The sequence below is a fragment of the Raphanus sativus genome, chromosome 8 (genome assembly GCF_000801105.2).
Source record: "Raphanus sativus cultivar WK10039 chromosome 8, ASM80110v3, whole genome shotgun sequence".
NCBI classification, from domain to species: Eukaryota; Viridiplantae; Streptophyta; class Magnoliopsida; order Brassicales; family Brassicaceae; genus Raphanus; species Raphanus sativus.
Window position 1 is genome coordinate 13,190,453 of NC_079518.1, and position 21,918 is coordinate 13,212,370.

At 26.4% G+C, this 21,918-nt stretch overlaps 2 protein-coding genes and 1 long non-coding RNA gene across 5 annotated transcripts in view; 1 reads left to right on the forward strand and 2 right to left on the reverse strand.

The window, feature by feature from the left end:
• LOC108818938 (protein LIGHT-DEPENDENT SHORT HYPOCOTYLS 9-like) overlaps window positions 1-17,382 on the reverse strand; it is a 17,909-nt gene extending 527 nt beyond the window's left edge. Inside the window, exons 1-2 of one of the 3 annotated variants that reach the window (XM_056991556.1) lie at window positions 16,477-17,382; window positions 12,939-13,261 (exon numbers count right to left, since the gene is read on the reverse strand). In XM_056991556.1, the coding sequence (XP_056847536.1) occupies window positions 16,508-17,095 (588 nt within the window). In that variant the 5' untranslated portion in view covers window positions 17,096-17,382 and the 3' untranslated portion in view covers window positions 12,939-13,261; window positions 16,477-16,507. Of the gene's footprint in view, window positions 1-12,938; window positions 13,262-16,476 lie in introns of those variants that run through there. The other 2 variants (XM_018591895.2, XM_056991557.1) reach the window with 2 other exon arrangements.
• On the forward strand, window positions 17,123-20,728 carry LOC130498311 (uncharacterized). Its single transcript, XR_008937204.1, has 2 exons — window positions 17,123-17,239; window positions 20,469-20,728. It is a non-coding gene; the product is annotated as an uncharacterized LOC130498311 (long non-coding RNA).
• Window positions 20,278-21,693, reverse strand: LOC108818939 (pollen-specific protein-like At4g18596). The gene is made up of 2 exons (XM_018591896.2): window positions 21,450-21,693; window positions 20,278-20,853 (listed from the first exon to the last, which is right to left on the reverse strand). The coding sequence occupies exons 1-2, from the start codon at window positions 21,616-21,618 to the stop codon at window positions 20,507-20,509; spliced, it is 516 nt and encodes a 171-aa protein (XP_018447398.1). The 5' UTR covers window positions 21,619-21,693; the 3' UTR covers window positions 20,278-20,506.
• Window positions 21,694-21,918: the final 225 nt, after the last annotated feature.

The following is a 21,918-nucleotide window of genomic DNA, read 5'->3' on the forward strand; positions in this document are numbered from 1 at the left end:
TTTTACTGCACCCATAGTTATTTTCATACAACTAATTATGTTTTTACTAATACATCTATCGCGTATAATTTTCAAAAATAAAATATGAAAATGATTTATATAGGTGTTGTTCATGTCACTAATTACATATTATTATCTAATGTTTGTTATATATTTTAAATATTTTATTCATTGTGAAATATGTGTCGATATTAAAAAAGCAAATAATAATATCTTTTTGTGTAGAAAAAATCAACAATAAACATATTGTAGTCAAATATATTATGTATGACATATTTGTCTTATGTTAACCTGAAAATGGTTATAAGAAATTAAAACTAGAAATAAATACTCAAAATAACAAAATTCTCTATTAGTGATATTTCAAATTAATGCATTTATTATAGAACATTAAAAATTAAAATTTCTAAGATTCTACTGAACTAAAATAATAACATACATGTATAAAAAACCTCAGATGCCAAGTTTTTATTAAATAAACTATTGGATTATCCTAACATTAAATATATATATATATATATATAAAAAAAATAATAATACAAATTAATTAATTTTGACTAAAACTAAGGTAATATTCAATCATAATAATAATCTAAACCTATAACCAATTGACCTTGCAAAATCAGTAATAACAAATTGAATATTAACAAGATATTTTCTATAAAGAAAAGATAATAATATTTGAAACCAATAATAAAATAATATGATAAAGTATTATACAATAAAGAATTTATTTTTAATTTTATTTTGACTATAATCCAAGAAATTAAGCTCAAGGATATTTTAATGAACAATTTCTTTTGTGCAAATTAATGCTACTATATATTGTGTATATATATATACACAATATAAATAAAAATAGAACACTAAAAATTAAGAAAGTTCATACAAAATGGGTATCTCCAAAAACATATTAATTGCATTTGTTTTCACTATCTTCTTCATAGTATCTAAGTGTAGTTCATGTCACTAATTAAATATTTCTTACCTACTTTTTAATGTATATTTTAAAGCTTATATTCATTATGAAATATGTGTTGATATTACATTAGCAATTAATAATATTTTTTGTGTAGAACAAAACAACCATAAACATATTGTAATCTAAATATATTATGCATGATGTATTTGGCTTATGAAAAACCTCATATGCCAAGTTTTTAAATAAACATTTGGATTCGTCTAAAACTAAATATATAATTTTTTTAAAAAATATTTAATTTATAATATTAAATATATAATATAAAATTTTTGACTTAAACTAAGGAAATAATGTATAACCATAGACCTTGCAAAATCAGTAAACAAATAACAAAACATATATGGACAAGATATTTTCTTTAAAAAAAAAAGAGAATAACATTTGAAACCAATGATGAAATATTATAAAGTAAGGTATTTATTTTAATATTATTTTGACTATAATCCAAGAAATTAAGCTCAATGATATTTTGATAAAAATTTCCTTCTTCGTCAATGAAATATTTCTTTTATGAAAATTTATGTTATTATATATATAAACAATATAAATCAAAACAGAACACTAAAACAAATTAAGAAAAGTTAATACAAAATGGCTATCTCCAAAAACATATTGATCGCATTTGTTTTCACTATTTTCTTCATAGTATCTAATGTTCATTGCTACCCAGGTATTTAATTTCACTTTACTGTTTAGTTTTATTTATACTCATATATTTATCTTTCTATAACTGTTAACATTGTAATCATTTTGATTTTGAACAGTCTTTGAAGTAAAACAAGACTACAAAAAATGCTACGACAATATTCCGTGTAAACCAAATGACCAAGCATGTGAGAATTTTTGTGCAGATATGACCATTCAGTTAGTTGGCGATTGTAGTTCTGGAAAATGTTGTTGTATGTCAAAAAGGCCAAAGAAACATTATTAGATACTATATTTTTTGTACTAGTGTCAAGAATACTGTAACAAAGATCCAAATCAATTAGCAACCTGAAATTACATGAAAAGAAAATCTTTGCCTAAAGGAAATAAAAAATATTAATTCACCATATTAAATATATAAATTTCAAATATCAAGATTACTAGTAAAGCAAGTCTTCATACACTAATGGTAAAATTCGATAATTATTTGGATAGCTAGAATATTAAGTTTTGTTAATTTGATATTTTTGGTGGGAAACTTTTGATTCTTTTGTTTTAATCGACTCAACACAATTGGATTTAATATGTTAGATTTGTAAAAGATAACATTTGCGAGTTTGGTTTTGATGGTAAACTTTTCGTTGAAAACCATTTACTTGTCCTCAAAGAAACGATATATATTTTCTGTGTACTTCACATCAAAATATTAAATTGATTGGACAAACCATATAGTCAGCTTATTTTATTGTTAAAATATATTTTTACTGCACCCATAATTATTTTCATACAACTAATTTTCTTTATACTAATACATACTAAAACATCTATCGCGTATAATATTCAAAATAAAATATGAAAATGATTTATATAGGTGTTGTTCATGTCACTAATTACATATTATTATCTAATGTTTGTTATATATTTTAAATATTTTATTCATTATGAAATATGTGTCGATATTACAAAAGCAAATAATAATATCTTTTGTGTAGAAAAAATCAATCATAAACATATTGTAGTCAAATATATTATGTATGACATATTTGTCTTATGTTAACCTGAAAATGGTTATAAGAAATTAAACTAGAAATAAATACTCAAAATAACAAAATTCTCCTTTAGTGATATTGCAAATTAATGCATTTATTATACAACATTAAAAATTAAAATTTCTACGATTCTACTGAACTAAAATAATAACATACATGTATAAAAAACCTCAGATGCCAAGTTTTTATTAAATAAACTATTGGATTATCCTAACACTAAATATATTATATATATATATATATATTATATATATATATATATATATATATAATATTAAAAATAAATAATAATACAAATTAATTAATTTTGACTAAAACTAAGGTAATATTCAGTCATAATAATAATCTAAACCTATAAACAATTGACCTTGCAAAATCAGTAACAAATAACAAACTGAATATTAACAAGATATTTTCTATAAAGAAAAGAAAATAATATTTGAAACCAATGATAAAATAATATGATAAAGTATTATATGGTAAGGAATTTATTTTTTTTATTTTGACTATAATCCAAGAAATTAAGCTCAAGGATAATTTAGTGAACAATTTCTTTTGTGCAAATTAATGCTACTAATATTTGTGTATATATATATACAATATAAATAAAAATAGAACACTAAATATTAAGAAAGTTCATACAAAATGGGTATCTCCAAAAACATATTAATTGCATTTGTTTTCACTATTTTCTTTATAGTATCTAAGTGTAGTTCATGTCACTAATTAAATATTTCTTACCTACTTTTTAATGTATATTTTAAATCTTATATTCATTATGAAATATGTGTTGATATAACATTAGCAATTAATATATTTTTTTTGTGTAGAACAAAACAACCATAAACATATTATAATCTAAATATATTATGCATGATGTATTTGGCTTATGAAAAACCCTAAATGCCAAGTTTTTATTTAAATAAACTTTTGGATTCGTCTAAAACTAAATATATAATTTTTAAAAAATATTTAAATTTTAATATTTAAATATATAATATAAGATTTTGACATAAACTAAGGAATAATGTATAACCAATAGACCTTGCAAAATCAGTAACAAATAACAAAACATATATTGACAAGATATTTTCTATAAAAAAATATAGAATAACATTTGAAACCAATGATGAAATAATTTAAAATTAAGGAATTTATTTAATAGTATTTTGACTATAATCAAGAAATTAAGCTCAATGATATTTTGATAAAATTTTCCTTCTTCGGCAATGAAATATTCCTTTTTATGAAAATTTATGTTATTATATATATAACAATATAAAATCAAAATAGAATACTAAAACAAAATTAAGAAAAGTTCATACATAATGGCTATCTCCAAAAACATATTGATCACATTTGTTTTCACCATCTTCTTCATAGTATCTAATGTTCATTGCTACCCAGGTATTTACTTTCACTTTATTGTTTACTTTTTATTTATACTCATATATTTATCTTTATTAACTGTCAACATTTTATTCATTTTCATTTTAAACAGACTTTGAAGTAAAACAAGACTACAAAAAAATGCTACGACAATATTCCGTGTAAACCAAATGACCAAGCATGTGAGAATTTTTGTTGCAGCTATGACCATTCAGTTAGTTGGCGATTGTAGTTCTGGAAAATGTTGTTGTATGTCCAAAGGCCAAACAAACATGATTAGACACTATAGTTTTGTACTAGTGTCAAGAATACTATAACAAAGATCTAAAACAATTAGCAACCTGAAATTAAATGAAAAGAAAATCTTTGCCTAATGGAAATAAAAAAAATATTAATTCACCATATAAGATATATAAATTTAAAATGTCAAGATTACTAGTGAAGCAAATCTTCATACACTAATGGTAAAATCGATATAATATTGGATAGCTAGAATATTATTTTTTGTTATTTGATATTTTCGGTGGGGAAACCTTTTGATTCTTTTGTTTTAATCGACTCAACACAATGGATTTGATATGTTAGATTTGTAAAAGAAAACATTGCGAGGTTTGGTTTTGATGGTAAACTTTTCGTTGAAACACCATTTACTTGTCCTCAAAGAAACTATATATATTTTCTGTGTACTTCACATCAAAATATTAAATTGATTAGACAAACCATATAGTCAGCTTATTTTATTGTTAAAATATATTTTTACTGGACCCAAAATTATTTTCTACAACTAATTGTTTTTTACTAACATCTATTGCGTATAAGTTTCAAAAATAAAATATGAAAAATGATTTATATAGGTGTTGTTATGTCACTAATTTACATATTATTATCTAATGTTTGATATATATTTTAAATATTTTATTCATTATGAAATATGTGTCGATATTACAAAAGCAAATAATAATAATTTTTGTATAGAAAAAATCAACCATAAACATATTGTAGTCAAATATATTATGTATGACATATTTGTCTATGTTAACCTTGAAAATGGTTATAAGAAATAAAACTAGAAATAAATAAACAATTGGATTATCCTAACATTATATATATATATATCTAAAAATAAATAATAATAAAAATTAATTAATTTTACTAAAACTAAGGTAATATTCATTCATAATAAATAATCTAAACCTATAACCATTGACCTTTAAAAATCAGTAACAAATAACAAACTGAATATTAACAAGATATTTTCTATAAAGAAAAGAAAATAATATTTGAAACCAGTGATAAATAATATGATAAAGTATTATACGGTAAGGAATTTATTTTAATTTTATTTTGACTATAATCCAAGAAATTAAGCTCAAGGATATTTTAGTGAACAATTTATTTGTGCAAATTAATGCTACTATATATATGTGTATATATATACAATATAAATTAAAATAGAACACTAAAAATTAAGAAAGTTCATACAAAATGGGTATCTCCAAAAACATATTAATTGCATTTGTTTTCACTATCTTCTTTATAGTATCTAAGGGGGGGAGGGGGGGGGGGGGGGGGGGGGGGTATTGAAACTAAAATTTGTGTGGAGTTTTAGAATTTTACAAGTTAAGAGGTTTTTCAAAAGTTGAGTAGATTTGATGAATTCGTGCCAAAAATTTTGTATAAATTATCATTGATTGTTATTGATTATCATGAATTTCCATATATAAACTTTTCTTTCTCCAAAACTTTTCTTCTAATACATATATGTGTGTGTGTGTGTGTTTTCTAAAAAAACACTTTTTGTGAAATATTGTTATTTGATACTAAAGTAAAATTTTGCTTTATAATAATGATAGTCTTGCTTAATTTTTATTTTATATTCTTATGTTTAATATATATATATATATATATATATATATATAATATATATATATGTGTTCTAAAAAAAATTCGTGAAATATAGTTATTTGATACTAAAGTAATTTTTTGATTTTTAATAATGATTGTCTTACTTAATTTTATTTATATTCTTATGTTTAATACAAAACTTGAATTTTCTCATAATGTTGTCTCAAATGATTTTGTTAATTTTCTTTCTTTTACTATCATTCACTTAACAGTAAAAATGTAATACAAAACTTTTATATTTGTGTGTATGTGTGTTTTAATTTCATAGATTTTAAGAATCTTATGAGTGTACATGGTATTTCCAAAGTTGAGTATTATGAGTAAAACTAAAGAAAATCCATGTCCCAATAACAAGAAACTTTAATATAGTTACAAAATCTATAAAAGCTAAACTTTTTGAATAACAAGAGATTTACATAGAATTTAAAAATCCATAAACCAATAACAAAGGATTTTAATAAGATTGTTAAAATCCACATACCAATAATAATGGATTCTCTAAATTTTCTAAATCAATTAAAATTCAACCACCAATAACCCCCCCCCTAAGTGTAGTTCATGTCACTAACTAAATATTTCTTACCTACTTTTTAATGTATATTTTAAATCTTATATTCATTATGAAATATGTGTTGATATTACATTAGCAATTAATAATATTTTTTTTGTGTAGAACAAAACAACCATAAACATATTGTAATCTAAATATATTAAGCATGATGTATTTGGCTTATGAAAAACCTCATATGCCAAGTTTTTTATTAAATAAACTTTTGTATTCGTCTAAAACCAAATATATAATTTTTTAAAAAATATTTAATTTATAATATTAAATATATAATATAAGATTGTTGACTTAAACTAAGGAAATAATCTATAACCAATAGACCTTGCAAAATCAGCAACAAATAACAAAACATATATTGACAATATATTTTTCTATAAGAAAAAAGAGAATAACATTTGAAACAAATGATGAAATATTATAAAGTAAGGAATTTATTTTAATATTATTTTGACTATAATCCAAGAAATTAAGCTCAATGATATTTTGATAAAATTTTCCTTTCTTCGTCAATGAAATATTCCTTTTATGAAAATTTATGTTATTATATATATAACAATATAAATCAAAATAGAACACTAAAACAAATTAAGAAAAGTTCATACAAAATGGCTATCTCCAAAACATATTGATCCCATTTGTTTTCACTATCTTCTTCATAGTATCTAATGTTCATTGCTACCCAGGTATTTAATTTCAATTTACTGTTTACTTTTATTTATACTTATATATTTATCTTTTTATAACTGTTAACATTGTAATCATTTTGATTTTAAACAGACTTTGAAGTAAAACAAGACTACAAAAAATGCTACAACAATATTCCGTGTAAACCAAATGACCAATCATGTGAGAATTTTGTGCAGCTATGACCATTCAGCTAGTTGGCGATTGTAGTTCTGAAAAATGTTGTTGTAGGTCAAAAAGGCCAAACAAACATTATTAGATATTTTAATTTTTGTACTAGTGTCAAGAATATTATAATAAAGGTCCAAAACAATTAACAACCTGAAATTACATGAAAATAATATCTTTGCTTAAAGGAAATATAAAAACTTTAAATAGTTAATGAATAATTTTATTTTTCGATTTATGTAATTATACTTTTATTATTTATAATAACTAAAAAATAAAACGTTACATAAAAAGAATCATTTATATAATATATAAATATATTATCTTATATATATTTTCATATAAATAATACCCAATGTAAGTTCAATATGATAAATGTTGAAAATATAAAATATATAGCACCATATATTTTAAATAATATATACAATAATTTTATTATAAATTATCATAAAAGTTTGATACATAAAAATAAAATATATTTGTTCGGATATACGGATCATATTCTAAAAAGTATTGATGATACCATTGATGGTTTACCAGACAAAATAAAATTATTCAATATAAACTATAAATCATTGTGTTTAGAAATGTTATTTTAAAAAATTATTTAATAAGGGAAATTTTAAAAAATATATATTATCACTTATAAAAATAAATACTTATTACAAATTTAGGGGGGTTTAGTGGGAGTAGTATTTTTGTAGAGTTGGTTGATTCTAAAAGTCAAGAGATTTGTTAAATTTATAAAGACTTCTAAAGAGTTTTTCATATTTAAAAGTTTATAAAAATAATCTAGTTCAAGCATTTTAAGAATCTAAAGGAAATATGTAAGATTTTTGAAGTTTTGTTTTATAAGTAAAATTGAGTAGAATTCAATTCCCAATAACACTAGATTTGATGGAAATTTAGAATCATTAAAAACCAAACTTTTTGAATAACAAGAGATTCTGTAAGTCATTAAACAATCATCAAACCAATAACACTAGATTTATTAAGATTCTTAGAATCCACCAACTAATAACAATATAATTTGAGAATTTTAACAATCACTAGAAATTCATCTCCCACTAACACCCCCTTAGATCATGTTCCTAGCTAGCTAGCTATTTTATCTAATTAAAATTTTCAAAAAAAATCTATGCTTTTTTGAAAATCTTGCTAACCAAGTTTAAATCCATATATTCAGTATTTTCATAATCTTTAGAATAACAATAGTATTTAGAAAGACCAAGAAGCAATTAAAATTAAACAGTATATTCATTGCAAATCATGTATAACATTTAGTAAAAAAAAAGATAAAAATGAAAATTGACAGTCAAAATCTATTTTAATTTATTTCTGAGCAATAAACCAAGATCTATTTAAGTTCTTAGATATTTATTGTAATATCACCTTTCAATCTACAAGTTATACAAATAAGAATTTTTTTTTATGTTTTCGAATATCTTGTCTTTAGTTTCCTTTGAGTGATTCATTTGTTGTTGTTGATCATGAGGATTGCTTGTGTGATTTAAGCAAGTCTGTTTCACCACAGATTGAAAGGTTCAGTCACACCCACAGGTTGAGAGAGTCAATAAAAACTTTCACAATTATATTTACCTTCATTCCGTTATGTGCACAGCTTTTTGATAACTTTAATCACTTTTTAAGAATATATTCATGGAGATTTTGTGCCTATATCAAGGAGGAAGAGGCGAACCGCGGGAATCACTGCAGGGTGGAGCAGAGTGAGGAATCACAACAGAGAAATATAGGGGCATCACCGCCGGCTGAAGCAGAATGAGGAAACACGGCAAGGAAATACTGCATGCACCATCGTGGAACAATGCATGCTGTGGCGACAAGGAGTCAAACCGCAGGCACCACCAGGGGTCAGCGCATTCCACACAGAGCAATTTTTATCTGTTTTCTCTGGGTTGATCCAAGATTGTTGGGTCGACCCAATACAAGTTTAGACTATTATAAGTATTTTAGACCTAAAACTGTAATTTTATATGCTTTTTTCCTCATGAATCTGTAGACAATTTTTAAAGTTTAGATCTTATGATATTTTAAGAACGTATTTCATTTAGTCTTGAGTTATTTGTGACTGTTTATCTTTCTATCATGATTATTCTTAACCTTAACATGTGTTTAAGGATTCTCATGAAGACTATAATCACTTTGTGGGTCTATTGATTGGTTAGATCATGTCCGGAATTTGTTTGGTGAAATACTTGAATCAACCTAATATTGTCTTGTCTTTAACATGTTTAGTCAACATAAATTGATGTTAGAGATGTTAAATGGTTAGTAAACTTGTGATTTAAGCATGTTTGACTGTGTTAAATCAATGAGAGTTAATATTTAAAACATGATTAGCATATTGATTATTACCATGGGAGTGGATTAGTCTAATTACATGAGATCCAAACCTATAAAAACTTGTTGATTGTTTTGTTTGAGCATCTTAGATTGAATCTTGATCATCATAATCGATTACCTTATCTCATAGATCCATCTTTATCATTTGAGTGAATCTTGATTCTTGTACTTGTTATCTATTAAAATTGAGATCATCTTTGTTTAATCTTGTTAGGATTTTAGATTGGTTACTAAACCTCATCTCATTTGCTTCGATTAAGACATGACATGCATACTCATTGCTTGAGCTCATTCTTGATTTGGATCAGCACATTCTTATACTATAACTACATGGTGTTTTTCGTTAAGTGTGATAAAGATTTAAACTTTACAGATCAATTGTTTCATCTTAAGTAGTCATGGTCACTCATGTATTTGAATAATTTTAATGTAGAAACTGAAGTATCCGGAATCTTTTATGTAAAGTAATTTTGCTACCATTGAAAAAAATAAGAGCATCTCCATTAGTAAATATCCAATAGAGTTCAAACATTTAACTTAAACTAGATCATGACCCGCGCTTCGGAAGCGTGGGATATTTTCCAAAATTTTGTTAACAATGTTACAAATATTTAATATGTAAGAATTTTGTCTATTTAAAAAACTGCGTTTGAATCAATATTTTTAAATTCAATTTAGATCGTCGAGCCAGTAAACCCGGTAATCCGATATATAATCATGTTTGAATTGGTTAAAAGGTAATAGGTTAATAAGTTTGATTTGAATCTACTTTGAATATATCATATAGTACGACTATTATATAAAATTAATTGGTTAAGAAGTAATGTATTGCATGGTGATCATCGCATAGACTTATTGGATGGTGATTATGAAATCTCAAATTTAACATTACTGCATGTTGGTTATGAAATCAATTGGGAAAGAAAATATTTTTTTTAAATAGAAAGAAAATGGGCCAACTGATAAAATGAATGTATATAAGGTATTAAGTTAGCATAGAATAAAGAAATAATTTACTAACATTAATTGTTAGTTAATAGGATCAGAAAATATATCATATCTAATAGTAGGTCTAATTTAAAAATACACCTAGAAAAAGTCACAATGTTTCTGTTTTAATAAGATAGATGGAAAGTACAAGACAGAACACAAGAGTATCTCAAATGAGATATTATTAGATATCCATAAAATGACATATGTGGGTATTTAATTGGTTTCAATTTTCTGAAAGCATTTTAATCAAATCAAGTATTATAATTATATTAAAATGCTAATATTAATTTGTTTAGACACAAAGTTGAGGATTTAGAGATGGGACTTGCTTTAATAGAATTACATATTGGTTGTAGCTTGGTTCCTTCTGGACAAGGTCTTTTCGTTTTGTTTTAATTTGAAAATCATTAAATACCCTAATGATATCGTTTATGGCTAAATGTGACATGGATAATTATATTTAGTATTGATTTATAATTTTGGTCCCCTACCATCTCACTGGCCAACCTTGACCCCAGTTATTTTGAGGTCATATTTAACAAATCAGGTTTTCGGTAACATATCAATAAACTAGACCCATGCTTCGAGTTGTTTCATTCCATAAATAAACTTGAACGCTCAAAAATCCGTTGGACATGCAGATTCACGGTCGGACGGAGATTGGCCCTCAAATGCAAAGGCAGAAGGGAAATTGACTGCAAGACTCACCCATCGAGCAGGGACGAAAGTCGGCCTTAGTGATCTGACGGTGTCGAGTGGAAAGGCCGTCGCTCAATGGATAAAAGTTACTCTAAGGATAATAGGCTACCATAAAAAACGGTATTCATGATTGGATCTGTTTGATCAGATAAGCATATAAGAAATAGAAAACTTTTTTTAACCATTTTACTTTTTCACATATTTGTATTTCATTGTTCAAAAAAATATTTGCAGAAAAAGATAGATTTTTATCTATTTTGAATAGAATATTTAGAATACTACCAAAACAAAACTTTGACTTGTTCAAATAACAATTAAAGTGAAGCAGGGTCAGGAACAACGAATCTCTTATGATAAATGGATCCATTTTGCAAGTTTGTTATTACGGGTAGTCGTTCCTCTTCTTCTAGGCCCATCACAAGGGAAAAGAAAACCAAGATTTGCTTTATCTGGTATTAACCACGAGCTACGAGCAAATAAAACATCTTTCAACAGTATCAATACCGTCACATATTACTTAAAGGAATCGGCATAACACTCCTAGTCGATTAGAATTGAGAAAATTATGTCTCTATTGTTATAAACATACAATTCATGGGAAAATCAAGAAATGTATAGAATTGAGTCCTAAACTTTTTAAAATATGGTCATTTATATGTAATCATTAAAATAAAAATATTCAAATGTGACAATAAATAACATAATAATAGAAACATAGAATATTTTAAAATTTTCGAAACATTTTTTATGTCTATTTTGAAACAAATGCTATTACAATTAAAAAAATTATACTTTAAAAAAAAGGATTGTATAAAATTTTGACATATGTCCTCTTTACAATCACTTTTCCGTAAATATACGGATACCTACTGAAAATAATTTAAAGTTAATAAATTTTTTTATTTGTCTTAATTTTTTATTTAACTAAATTTTAATTTATATTTAAATATTGGTATAAAAATAATAAATCTAAAATATCAACAAACTTTATATTAAATATAATTTAAGTTTTAAAAAGCTTCGTTGTACATGGTGCAGGAAAATACCCTAATGATATCGTTTATGGCTAAATGTGACATGGATAATTATATTTAGTATTGATTTATAATTTTGGTCCCCTACCATCTCACTGGCCAACCTTGACCCCAGTTATTTTGAGGTCATATTTAACAAATCAGGTTTTCGGTAACATATCAACAAGCTAGACCCATGCTTCGAGTTGTTTTATTCCATAAATAAACTTGAACGCTCAAAAATCCGTTGGACAGGCAGATTCACGGTCGGACGGAGATTGGCCCTCGAATGCAAAGGAAGAAGGGAAAATTGACTACAAGACTCACCTATCGAGCAGGGACGAAAGTCGGCCTTAGTGATCTGACGGTGTCGAGTGGAAAGGCCGTCGCTCAACGGATAAAAGTTACTCTAAGGATAATAGGCTACCATAAAAAACGGTATTCATGATTGGATCTGTTCGAGCAGATAAACATATAAGAAATAGAAAACTTTTTTTAACCATTTTACTTTTTTCACATATTTGTATTTCATTGTTCAAAAAAATATTTGCAGAAAAAGATAGATTTTTCTATTTTGAATAGAATATTTAGAATACCACCAAGACAAAACTTTGACTTGTTCAAATAACAATTAAAGTGAAGCAGGGGTCACGAACAACGAATCTCTTATGATAAACGATCCATTTTGCAAGTTTGTTATTACGGGTAGTCGTTCCTCTTCTTCTAGGCCCATCACAAGGGAAAAGAAAACCAAGATTTGCTTTATCTGGTATTAACCGCGAGCTACGAGCAAATAAAACACCTTTCAACAGTATCAATACCATCACATATTACTTAAAGGAATCGGCATAACACTCCTAGTCGATTAGAATTGAGAAAATTATGTCTCTATTGTTATAAACATACAATTCATGGGAAAATCAAGAATATATAAGATCGAGTCCTAAACTTTTTAAAATATGGTCATTTATACGTAATCATTATAATAAAAATATTCAAAATGTGACAATAAATAACATAATAATAGAAACATAGAATATTTTAAAATTTTGAAACATTGTTTATGTCTATTTTGAAACAAATGGTATTACAATTAAAAAATTATACTTTTAAAAAAAGGATTGTATAAAATTTTGACATATGTCCTCTTTACAATCATTTTTCCGTAAATATACGGATACCTACTGAAAATAATTTAAAAGTTAATAAATTTTTTATTTATCTTAATTTTTATTTAACTAAATTTTAATTTATATTTAAATATTGGTATAGTATAAAAAATAATAAAATCTAAAATATCAACAAAACTTTATATTAAATATAATTTAAGTTTTAAAAAGCTTCGTTGCACATGGTGCAGGAAAACACCTAGTATCCACATATGTATTTTGACTATATCTTGTAACTAAATGTAACTGGTTATTTTTGGTCGGTTCGAGTTTTTTTTTGGTTTCACGTAGTTATAGCAAGATTTATTTTCTATTGGTAAATATATTTTCTTAAAACTATGTATAATTTGATAAATGATTAGGGAAGCTAATTGTGATTACATGGTTTAAATCTAATTGTGACATGAACATTTACATTTAACATTGATCTCTATTTTTGATAAAAAAAATAAAATATGGTAATGACTCATTAATCATCATTAATATAACAATAAATAATATAATAGTAGAGATGGAAATGTAATAATATTTACAGTTTTTGAAATATTCTTTAAGTCTACTTTTTATAATTATATATTTTTATTAAAAACAATTCTTCAAAACGCATGCAGTGCAAGAAAGAACTGTCGCTTGTCGTCCATATGGATTCGAAGCTGCCGGTTTGATTTCTAGATTCTATTTGAGTCTGTTTAAGTTGTTGACCAGAAAAAAAATAAAACAATTCTTCAAAATTTCATGCAATTTTTTTAAAAAAATTATAATCCCAATACCATTAACTTCTTTTAATATGATGACAAATCATATTAATAATGATGACATGGTTTGAAGCTGATTGTGACATAGACATTATTTACATTTAACATTGACTTATATTTTGATTTTTTTAAAAATATGGTAATAACTCATTAATCATCGTTAACATAACAACAAATAATATAATAGCAGATATAGAAATAGAATAACATTTTACAATTTTTTTGAAATATTCTTTAGTTCTATATTTATAATGATATGATTTATATTACTAATAAATTCTTGAAATTCCATGCAATTTCTTAAAAAAAACTTTAATTTTCTATTCTTAAAATCTTTAATTTTCAGAAATATTATTTAGTTTTATGTTTTGATAATTTTATGCTACAAAAATTGTCTCTTAATCTTATACAATTTGATTTAATAAATTTTAACTAAAAGAATAGATAAAATTTCTTTCCAAGATTGTAATTTTAAATATATATACATATATATCATTAAATCTAAATTTTTATAATTTTTTTCTAAAACTTTTAAGTATTGTATATGGGATAGGAAAACACCTAGTGTATATAGATATTTGTATAATTTGGATAATTTATTATATATTATTCTCAAAAGAAATATAAAATTCTAAAATAGTGATTGGTTTGTAGTTGTTTAGGAGAATCGAACGCATAAATATTGAAACCTAAGACGAGGTTTCAATTTTTTAGTCAAAAAAAAAAATATAAACCTCGTCATAAGTTAAGGTTTCATAACTAATCAAGATCATATCTTAAAACTGCACTATATAGAAAATGAAATTTGTCAAATAAGCTCTTAAATATTATTAAGTTAAGGGTTCATAACTGATCAAGACCATATCTTAAAATTGCATTATATAGAAAATGAGTTTGGTTATCAAATAAGCTCTCAAATTTTATTTATTAATATTATATATAATTATACCCGTGATGATTAATTTGGGTGAAACACGTAATTTTGAGATATTTTTTATTTTTATAAAATCTTCTACTTCTGTTATTTTCAAAATAATAATACGGAATAAAATTATTTATTAGAAAGGAAACTTAAAATATTAATAGTGATATTATTCATTATTATTTTAGTTACTAATGATATATATGTAAATATTTTGAAAATAGTGAACATGGCACATAAGAAACTGAATTTTTAAATATAAAAGAGGTTATTAGGCATCAAAATTTGTAGTATTATTGTAGTTGGAGTATATTATAATTGAGTGACTATAACTTGAAACTGTTTCCAAACCAGTGGGTTACAATAAGTTTCAATAACACAAGATATTATTTTCAAAAAATAATAATAATAATAATATCACAAGATATTCATAGCTTATCGATACCGAGGTTCATAGCTTATCGATGCCGATATGTAACTAATCGATTCTTCAAAGTCAGCAACATATGAAGAAACCAGGCATTTTGGAATATATTAAAAACAAGCTTATCCTTATCATCCTAGCTAGTCTTTCTAGTTAGCAGACTCCAAGCCACCATTTATTAAACACTATGGTCTATAGCTAATACTGTATATAGCTATAATGTGTATACACACAATACTAAACTTCGTACTGAAAACTTGTATATGTACAAGTAATTTTTAAATGTTTGTAATGTAAAAAATATTATTGACCTCCACATTTAGGCAATGTATGAGTATACATCATTATGTACCAGTAAAAAATATTATGTACCAGTGTATGTATACACATGTAAAAAGATATTATGTACCAGTGTATGAGTAAACATCATTATGCATGCAATGCAACGTACAGAAAAATTATGTCATTAAAATACCATTAAAAATTGGACACTCTAAGAGCTGATAACAAAAAAACTACATTTTCGGTATTTTATCCACTAATCATGTGTGATCTTGAATACCAATTATTATTCGTACATATATATAATGGTAACTTAAAATATCAAGAAATCTTATGGAATCAATCACTATTATTGATATGATATCTTGAGTTGTGTAGTACTTATTCAGAGGGAATAGTTCAAATTGAAAAAAGAGCATATCAAAGTTTAAATTAAGAAAAAAAAAGAATTTCAAAATAGATTACCTATATCGGAAATTTTTTATATGATAAATCATCAAGTGGGCGACTGATTCTGAGTCGAAGAGTTTGCAACATCCTTCCTGGCAACAACCCCGTCGTTTTTAATCTTCCTCCTCTTCTTTTTCCTGTACGGAATCCCACGAGCCTTGGCTTGAGATTCTCTCACTTCCCTCAAGTGAACCCGGATCGACCCGTTTGCAAACGGGTTAGTATCCGGTGACCCACCACCGTGTTCCTCATAAGCAGCTCTCAACCTTCCGATCAAAGCATCTAAGCTTCCCCAAGCTTGTTTGAGAGGACAAGTGCACGGTCCTGGTGGATCTGGTTGTCCGAAGAAGACACACGCTTGGTGATGTACTTTGGTCTTACCGAACTGATCTAAGTACCTGAGGAAACTTAGCACGTGTGTGTAATCGAACTGGGACATCATCAACGGTGGATTCTGCGATTTTAGGTATTGGATGAACGTGTTCCAGTCCCGGCGTTTCTGAGACTCGTAGCGGCTGAGTGGTTGCTGCGGCTGCGGCTGGGGGTGAGAAGGAAGAAGCTGCTTGTTATTGATGGAGGAAGAAGATGGGCGATCCGGTGGATCTTTCGGCTGTGTGTGATGATCCGAAGACATTCTTAGCGGTAACTCTGATTTTTCTTAGTGTTGTTTGGTATTATATTCTGATTTATGAGAAAATTCAAGGTCTAAAAGCAACACTAAAGTGAAGAAAAGCAAGAGAGATACGTACTGAGTGGAACGAGGAGAAAAAATATTGAGGTATTAATATAAAATGATACATGTATAAAATGTCAATAAATTTTGATCATTTCATGCGAATATGAAAGCCCTCATTTTATTTATTTGAAAACATGGATGCTATCACTAACTTATGGAACTAGAATTTATCCATTTTTAAGTAATGATGAAAAATAAATCAAATCTTTTATAAATGCACTATTGCAAGTAGTGACAGCTATGTATAGAAACACCTTGCCAGTTATATATATATATATATATATATATATGTTTATTTTTTCTTTTGTCAAACATATATATATATATATATATATATATATATATGAGAATATGAGATCACTGTAAGATAATGTAGTTTTTTTTTTTTTTGAAAAAAGATAATGTAGTTTTGAGATTTAGTTCTAAGATAATGTGAAAGCTTTATTGTTTTCAGACTATGGCCTTTGAGTCTTTGACTGGTTAACCTATTGTAGCCCATACATTTATAAATCATTGTGACCAATATATCTATGACAATCGAAGAATATCTAAATTAATGTGATTCTTTTTTCTCAAATTCTAGTTTACAGGGACTGTATTTTGTTATTGTTATGTTGACACGTTACTTTCTCTGACTTTCTTTGTCATCATTCTAGAAAAAAATAGTTGAGCAACGTACACAAAACAACTCCAGTATCGACAAAAAAAAAAAAAAAAAAAAAAAAAAAAAAACTCCAGTATCGACTTCGTAAATTGTAATAATATAAACACAATTAGTACGCATTATTTTTATATTAAATGAAAAGAGAGAATATATTTCAATGGACGGGACCGTGAGAAGGTGCTAACTAATTCGTTTTTGGTTACTGATGTGGCTATCTATGCACTATTATAGTATTATGATATACTCTTCTTTTTAATTTCCTAAAGAATTATTTGTTAAGTTATCCAGTGTACGACCTAGCAACCCAAATCTATCATCACTGCCGTAGTGGCGGAGCCACATAGACTAAGTTGGGGGCCACTGAACCCAACAAAATTTAAAATTTTAGTGTAAGTTGTTAAAACTCAAGCTATAAACCCCCACTCTAAATATTTAAATTTAGTGTTGATGACCCCAACAAATATATATTCTGCCTCCGCCAATTATTAATTAATTTCTCCAACTTTCTTAGTTTAGTGGCTATTGTTGAATCATGTAGCCTATTATATCTATAACCTTTATACATAAGAATAGATACAAAACTATAATATAGCTTGATGGATGATGATGATGATGACCGCCAAATCCATCATCATCGTACTTGTAGCAACAAACAATATATCAGTGACTATTAAACAAATTAACTCTTTCAATTCAAAATTTTGCAAAATATTACCAATTGTGATGATTAATACAAAAGTATTCCTATAAGCTAACCAGTCTAGTGGAAAATGAATCCTAGCAAAATAAAAACCCAGATTTAAAGTAACTTTATAATATTAAATATGTGTGACTACTCAGATTATATGTAACTATGATTTAGATCTGAATATTAAAAAAATGGTTCATTTGTGGATTACACCTCCCTTTTAGAGATTAGTTTGATTTTTTTATAAATCTAGAATATCTAGACTAAAAAAAAATTTCATATACGTGAAACTGGGACTTTCTTTTAATTTCTTACTTGAAACACACATCTTTCAGGATGCAATCAGTAATTTAACTAAACATAGATCATGGGGATGGAAGTGGACAACATTTCAACTTCATACGAAAAAATGAAAGTGGACTACGCATAAATAATTGGTTTCTGTTATCTTTACCAACATACATATGATATATTAAACAGAATGAAACCAGAAAACTATTGTGTCTCCTTTTGATATACTCTATTATTGTTAAGGTAGAATTCATTGTTACTATTAATTTATATACATGCTGATGAAATGAACTTTTTCTCTTCATGAAATGAACTTTTAAAATATAGTAGTAGACAAATTAAAAAAAAAAACTATTAACACGTATAGTCTGAAATAATCTTTCTATACAATAAACGCTTTAATTGAAAATATCAAAATACTACTAAAATGTGGTGTTGACAACAATAGTGTGTTAGCAATAAACTTGAGTAAGGTCATCGAATAACTTGGAAGACAGAAATACAAAGCATGAAAATAAGAAAATAAAATAAAAGAGAAGACATAATAATTAAAGGCAAGCATATTATTTGATACACACATTTAATTAGTACTCATTGTCGGGGACTTAAAACTGGCAGCCGATGAAATATCAGATTCCGGTGAACGGCGAAAAAGAATCCGACGAGAAAACCCTAAAAGCATTGTTGGACAAGATTTTGTAAGAGAAGATCTTGTGTGGGGGCAATATATTCGATACACTTTTGTACGCAACATCAACAGAAATCCACTCGATACAAAAAGAAAATAAAAGACAAAAATAAAAGTATTCACGTGGGACTTGGGTCCATATGTTTTTAGTCTGAGATCATATTTATCATATTATTATGCAATTCTAATTTTTCGTTAAATAATATCTATATTATTAAAACTGAACTAGACAAACTGTTTGGAAATATAAATAACAGTATAATGAAAATTGTCTGAAAACATAGATAGCAATATAAAATAATATTTACTTATTTAAAATAATCTTTTATAGATTTTCATATTTTTAATCAATTCTAACCACTGCATTTATTATCTTTACTAAATTAATTGACATTATTTATTACAAAATTATAAAACAAAACTTATTGTTTTCAGTTTTTATCTTATTTTTACATTCTTTTTTTTTTACTTTTAACTGCTTCATTAATTATATTTACTATGATATTTCTGACAGCATTTATTTACATATTAACTATAATAATTTGACATATTTTAATGAAATTATTCTATTTGTGATAAAAATTCAAAATGATTAACAATTTTTTTTTTATTTGCTCAGTTAGATAGACATTCATGTACCTGTTCAACTACGAATTATTTTTTGGATATTAGATTTTTTGAATTTTGAAATTAGAATTTATTCATGTATTATAATTTTTTATGTGGATTTCGAATTGGGTCTTCCTAGGTCCAGATGAACTCAGTTTAATATATAGAAACTTACAAAATTTCAAAAAGAGACAAGATCTGCATCATTTCTCTATATAATGACATTAGTTTAATTTGCTCGGAAAGTTTAATTAATTATTTTAATTACCCATTTTTGTATTTTATCATATTACACTTTTACATATAAGAAAACAAACAATTGATGATGCAGTAAAATAACGATCTCTGAGATAGAAGTCGTAATCATATTTAGAAGGTGACGTCAGGAACGATTCCGAGCTCCTTAAAAGCGGCGGGACATTCAGCTGACGGCGTCTTAACCATGAAACCGAGAGGGTTAACGATACGTGTCTCGTGAGAGACGATACCGTCATTTGCCGTCAGGCTAACCTTAGCGGCGTTACGTAAGTAAGCATCTTGGCTGACGTCACTGCAAGCACTGTCAGGTGACTGGAGGAGAACGAGCTCGCAGACTTCCTCCTCGTGGTCACCGGTCACTTCCATTGTGTAGCTGCCTGTTTTGTCTGTCACCGCTTCTTTTGTCAACGCAACGGTTCCGTTTGTTCTGCTCCTGCACTCTAGCTTCACTTTCGCTCCTTCACCCACCAAAACAAAATAAGGAAATCCAATTAAAATAGGATACATATTTTTCTTACTAATTATGATTTAAAATTTTCTTAATGATCGAAGTCTTATTAGTCTTTAAGGAGGAGAGTTTCAACTTCCCAGCCTCAAATTTATAATGAGACCAGAATTATTATATATTTTCTATGGCTGATCAGCATCATTTTTATTTTCAGAAAAAAAGTTGAATTTCTATAACTAACGAGTTTACGGGTTACCCCAAATTAACTCTTAGACGCTGTCCAATATATTTTGCTATATATTGGACATGCAAAATAATATTCATCTATTTTTAGTCTAACTCTTAAAGGAATAATATTTGTTCCCCTTAATATGGAAAATAATAACGATTTCTATTTTTTTTTTTGGTCAAAATAATAACGATTTCTATTAAAAAATAAAAGTAGGCTAGAGTAAATTTGCTTTTAAACTAGTATTCATAGGCAGTTGTATAAATAATTTTGAAATGTTGTTACCACTTACCTTTACTGTTTGGTTATTGTTATTGCTTTGTTTTCGACTAACACTATAAGCATGTGTGTAATTTGCATGTAAATAAAAAATATACCTTCAAGGAATTTGCTGAGACGGGTAACGAATTGGACACGGCATGTGTCACAGTAAACCGATCCCTGAATTTTGAAACTGTCAAAGTCATCGGCATCGGCCATAGCCTTGCCGGCTAGAGACGACAGGCACAAGGCGGAGACAAAGAAGAAGATAGCCTTGGTTGCCATTTGATTGACTAAGTTACAAGATTTGTCTTTCTTCTCCTTTTGAATCGTTTTCTTTGTTGAGATTAGAGAAGAGGACAACTTATTCGAAAGAGCCACAAAGTTCGATTTTATACAATAAAAAAAACTCATTTGTTATTTTTAGCTAAATTTGTAAAAACCATTTATTTGGTAAAATTAACTAAATTTATTCTTTAACAAAATTGAGTTTGTTAATTCTTTTTAATTATAGCCTTTAGTTGCCAAATGTGTCTTTCTTTGGACTGGACTTCCGGTATTTTCTCTCCTTGGTTCTTCTCCTAA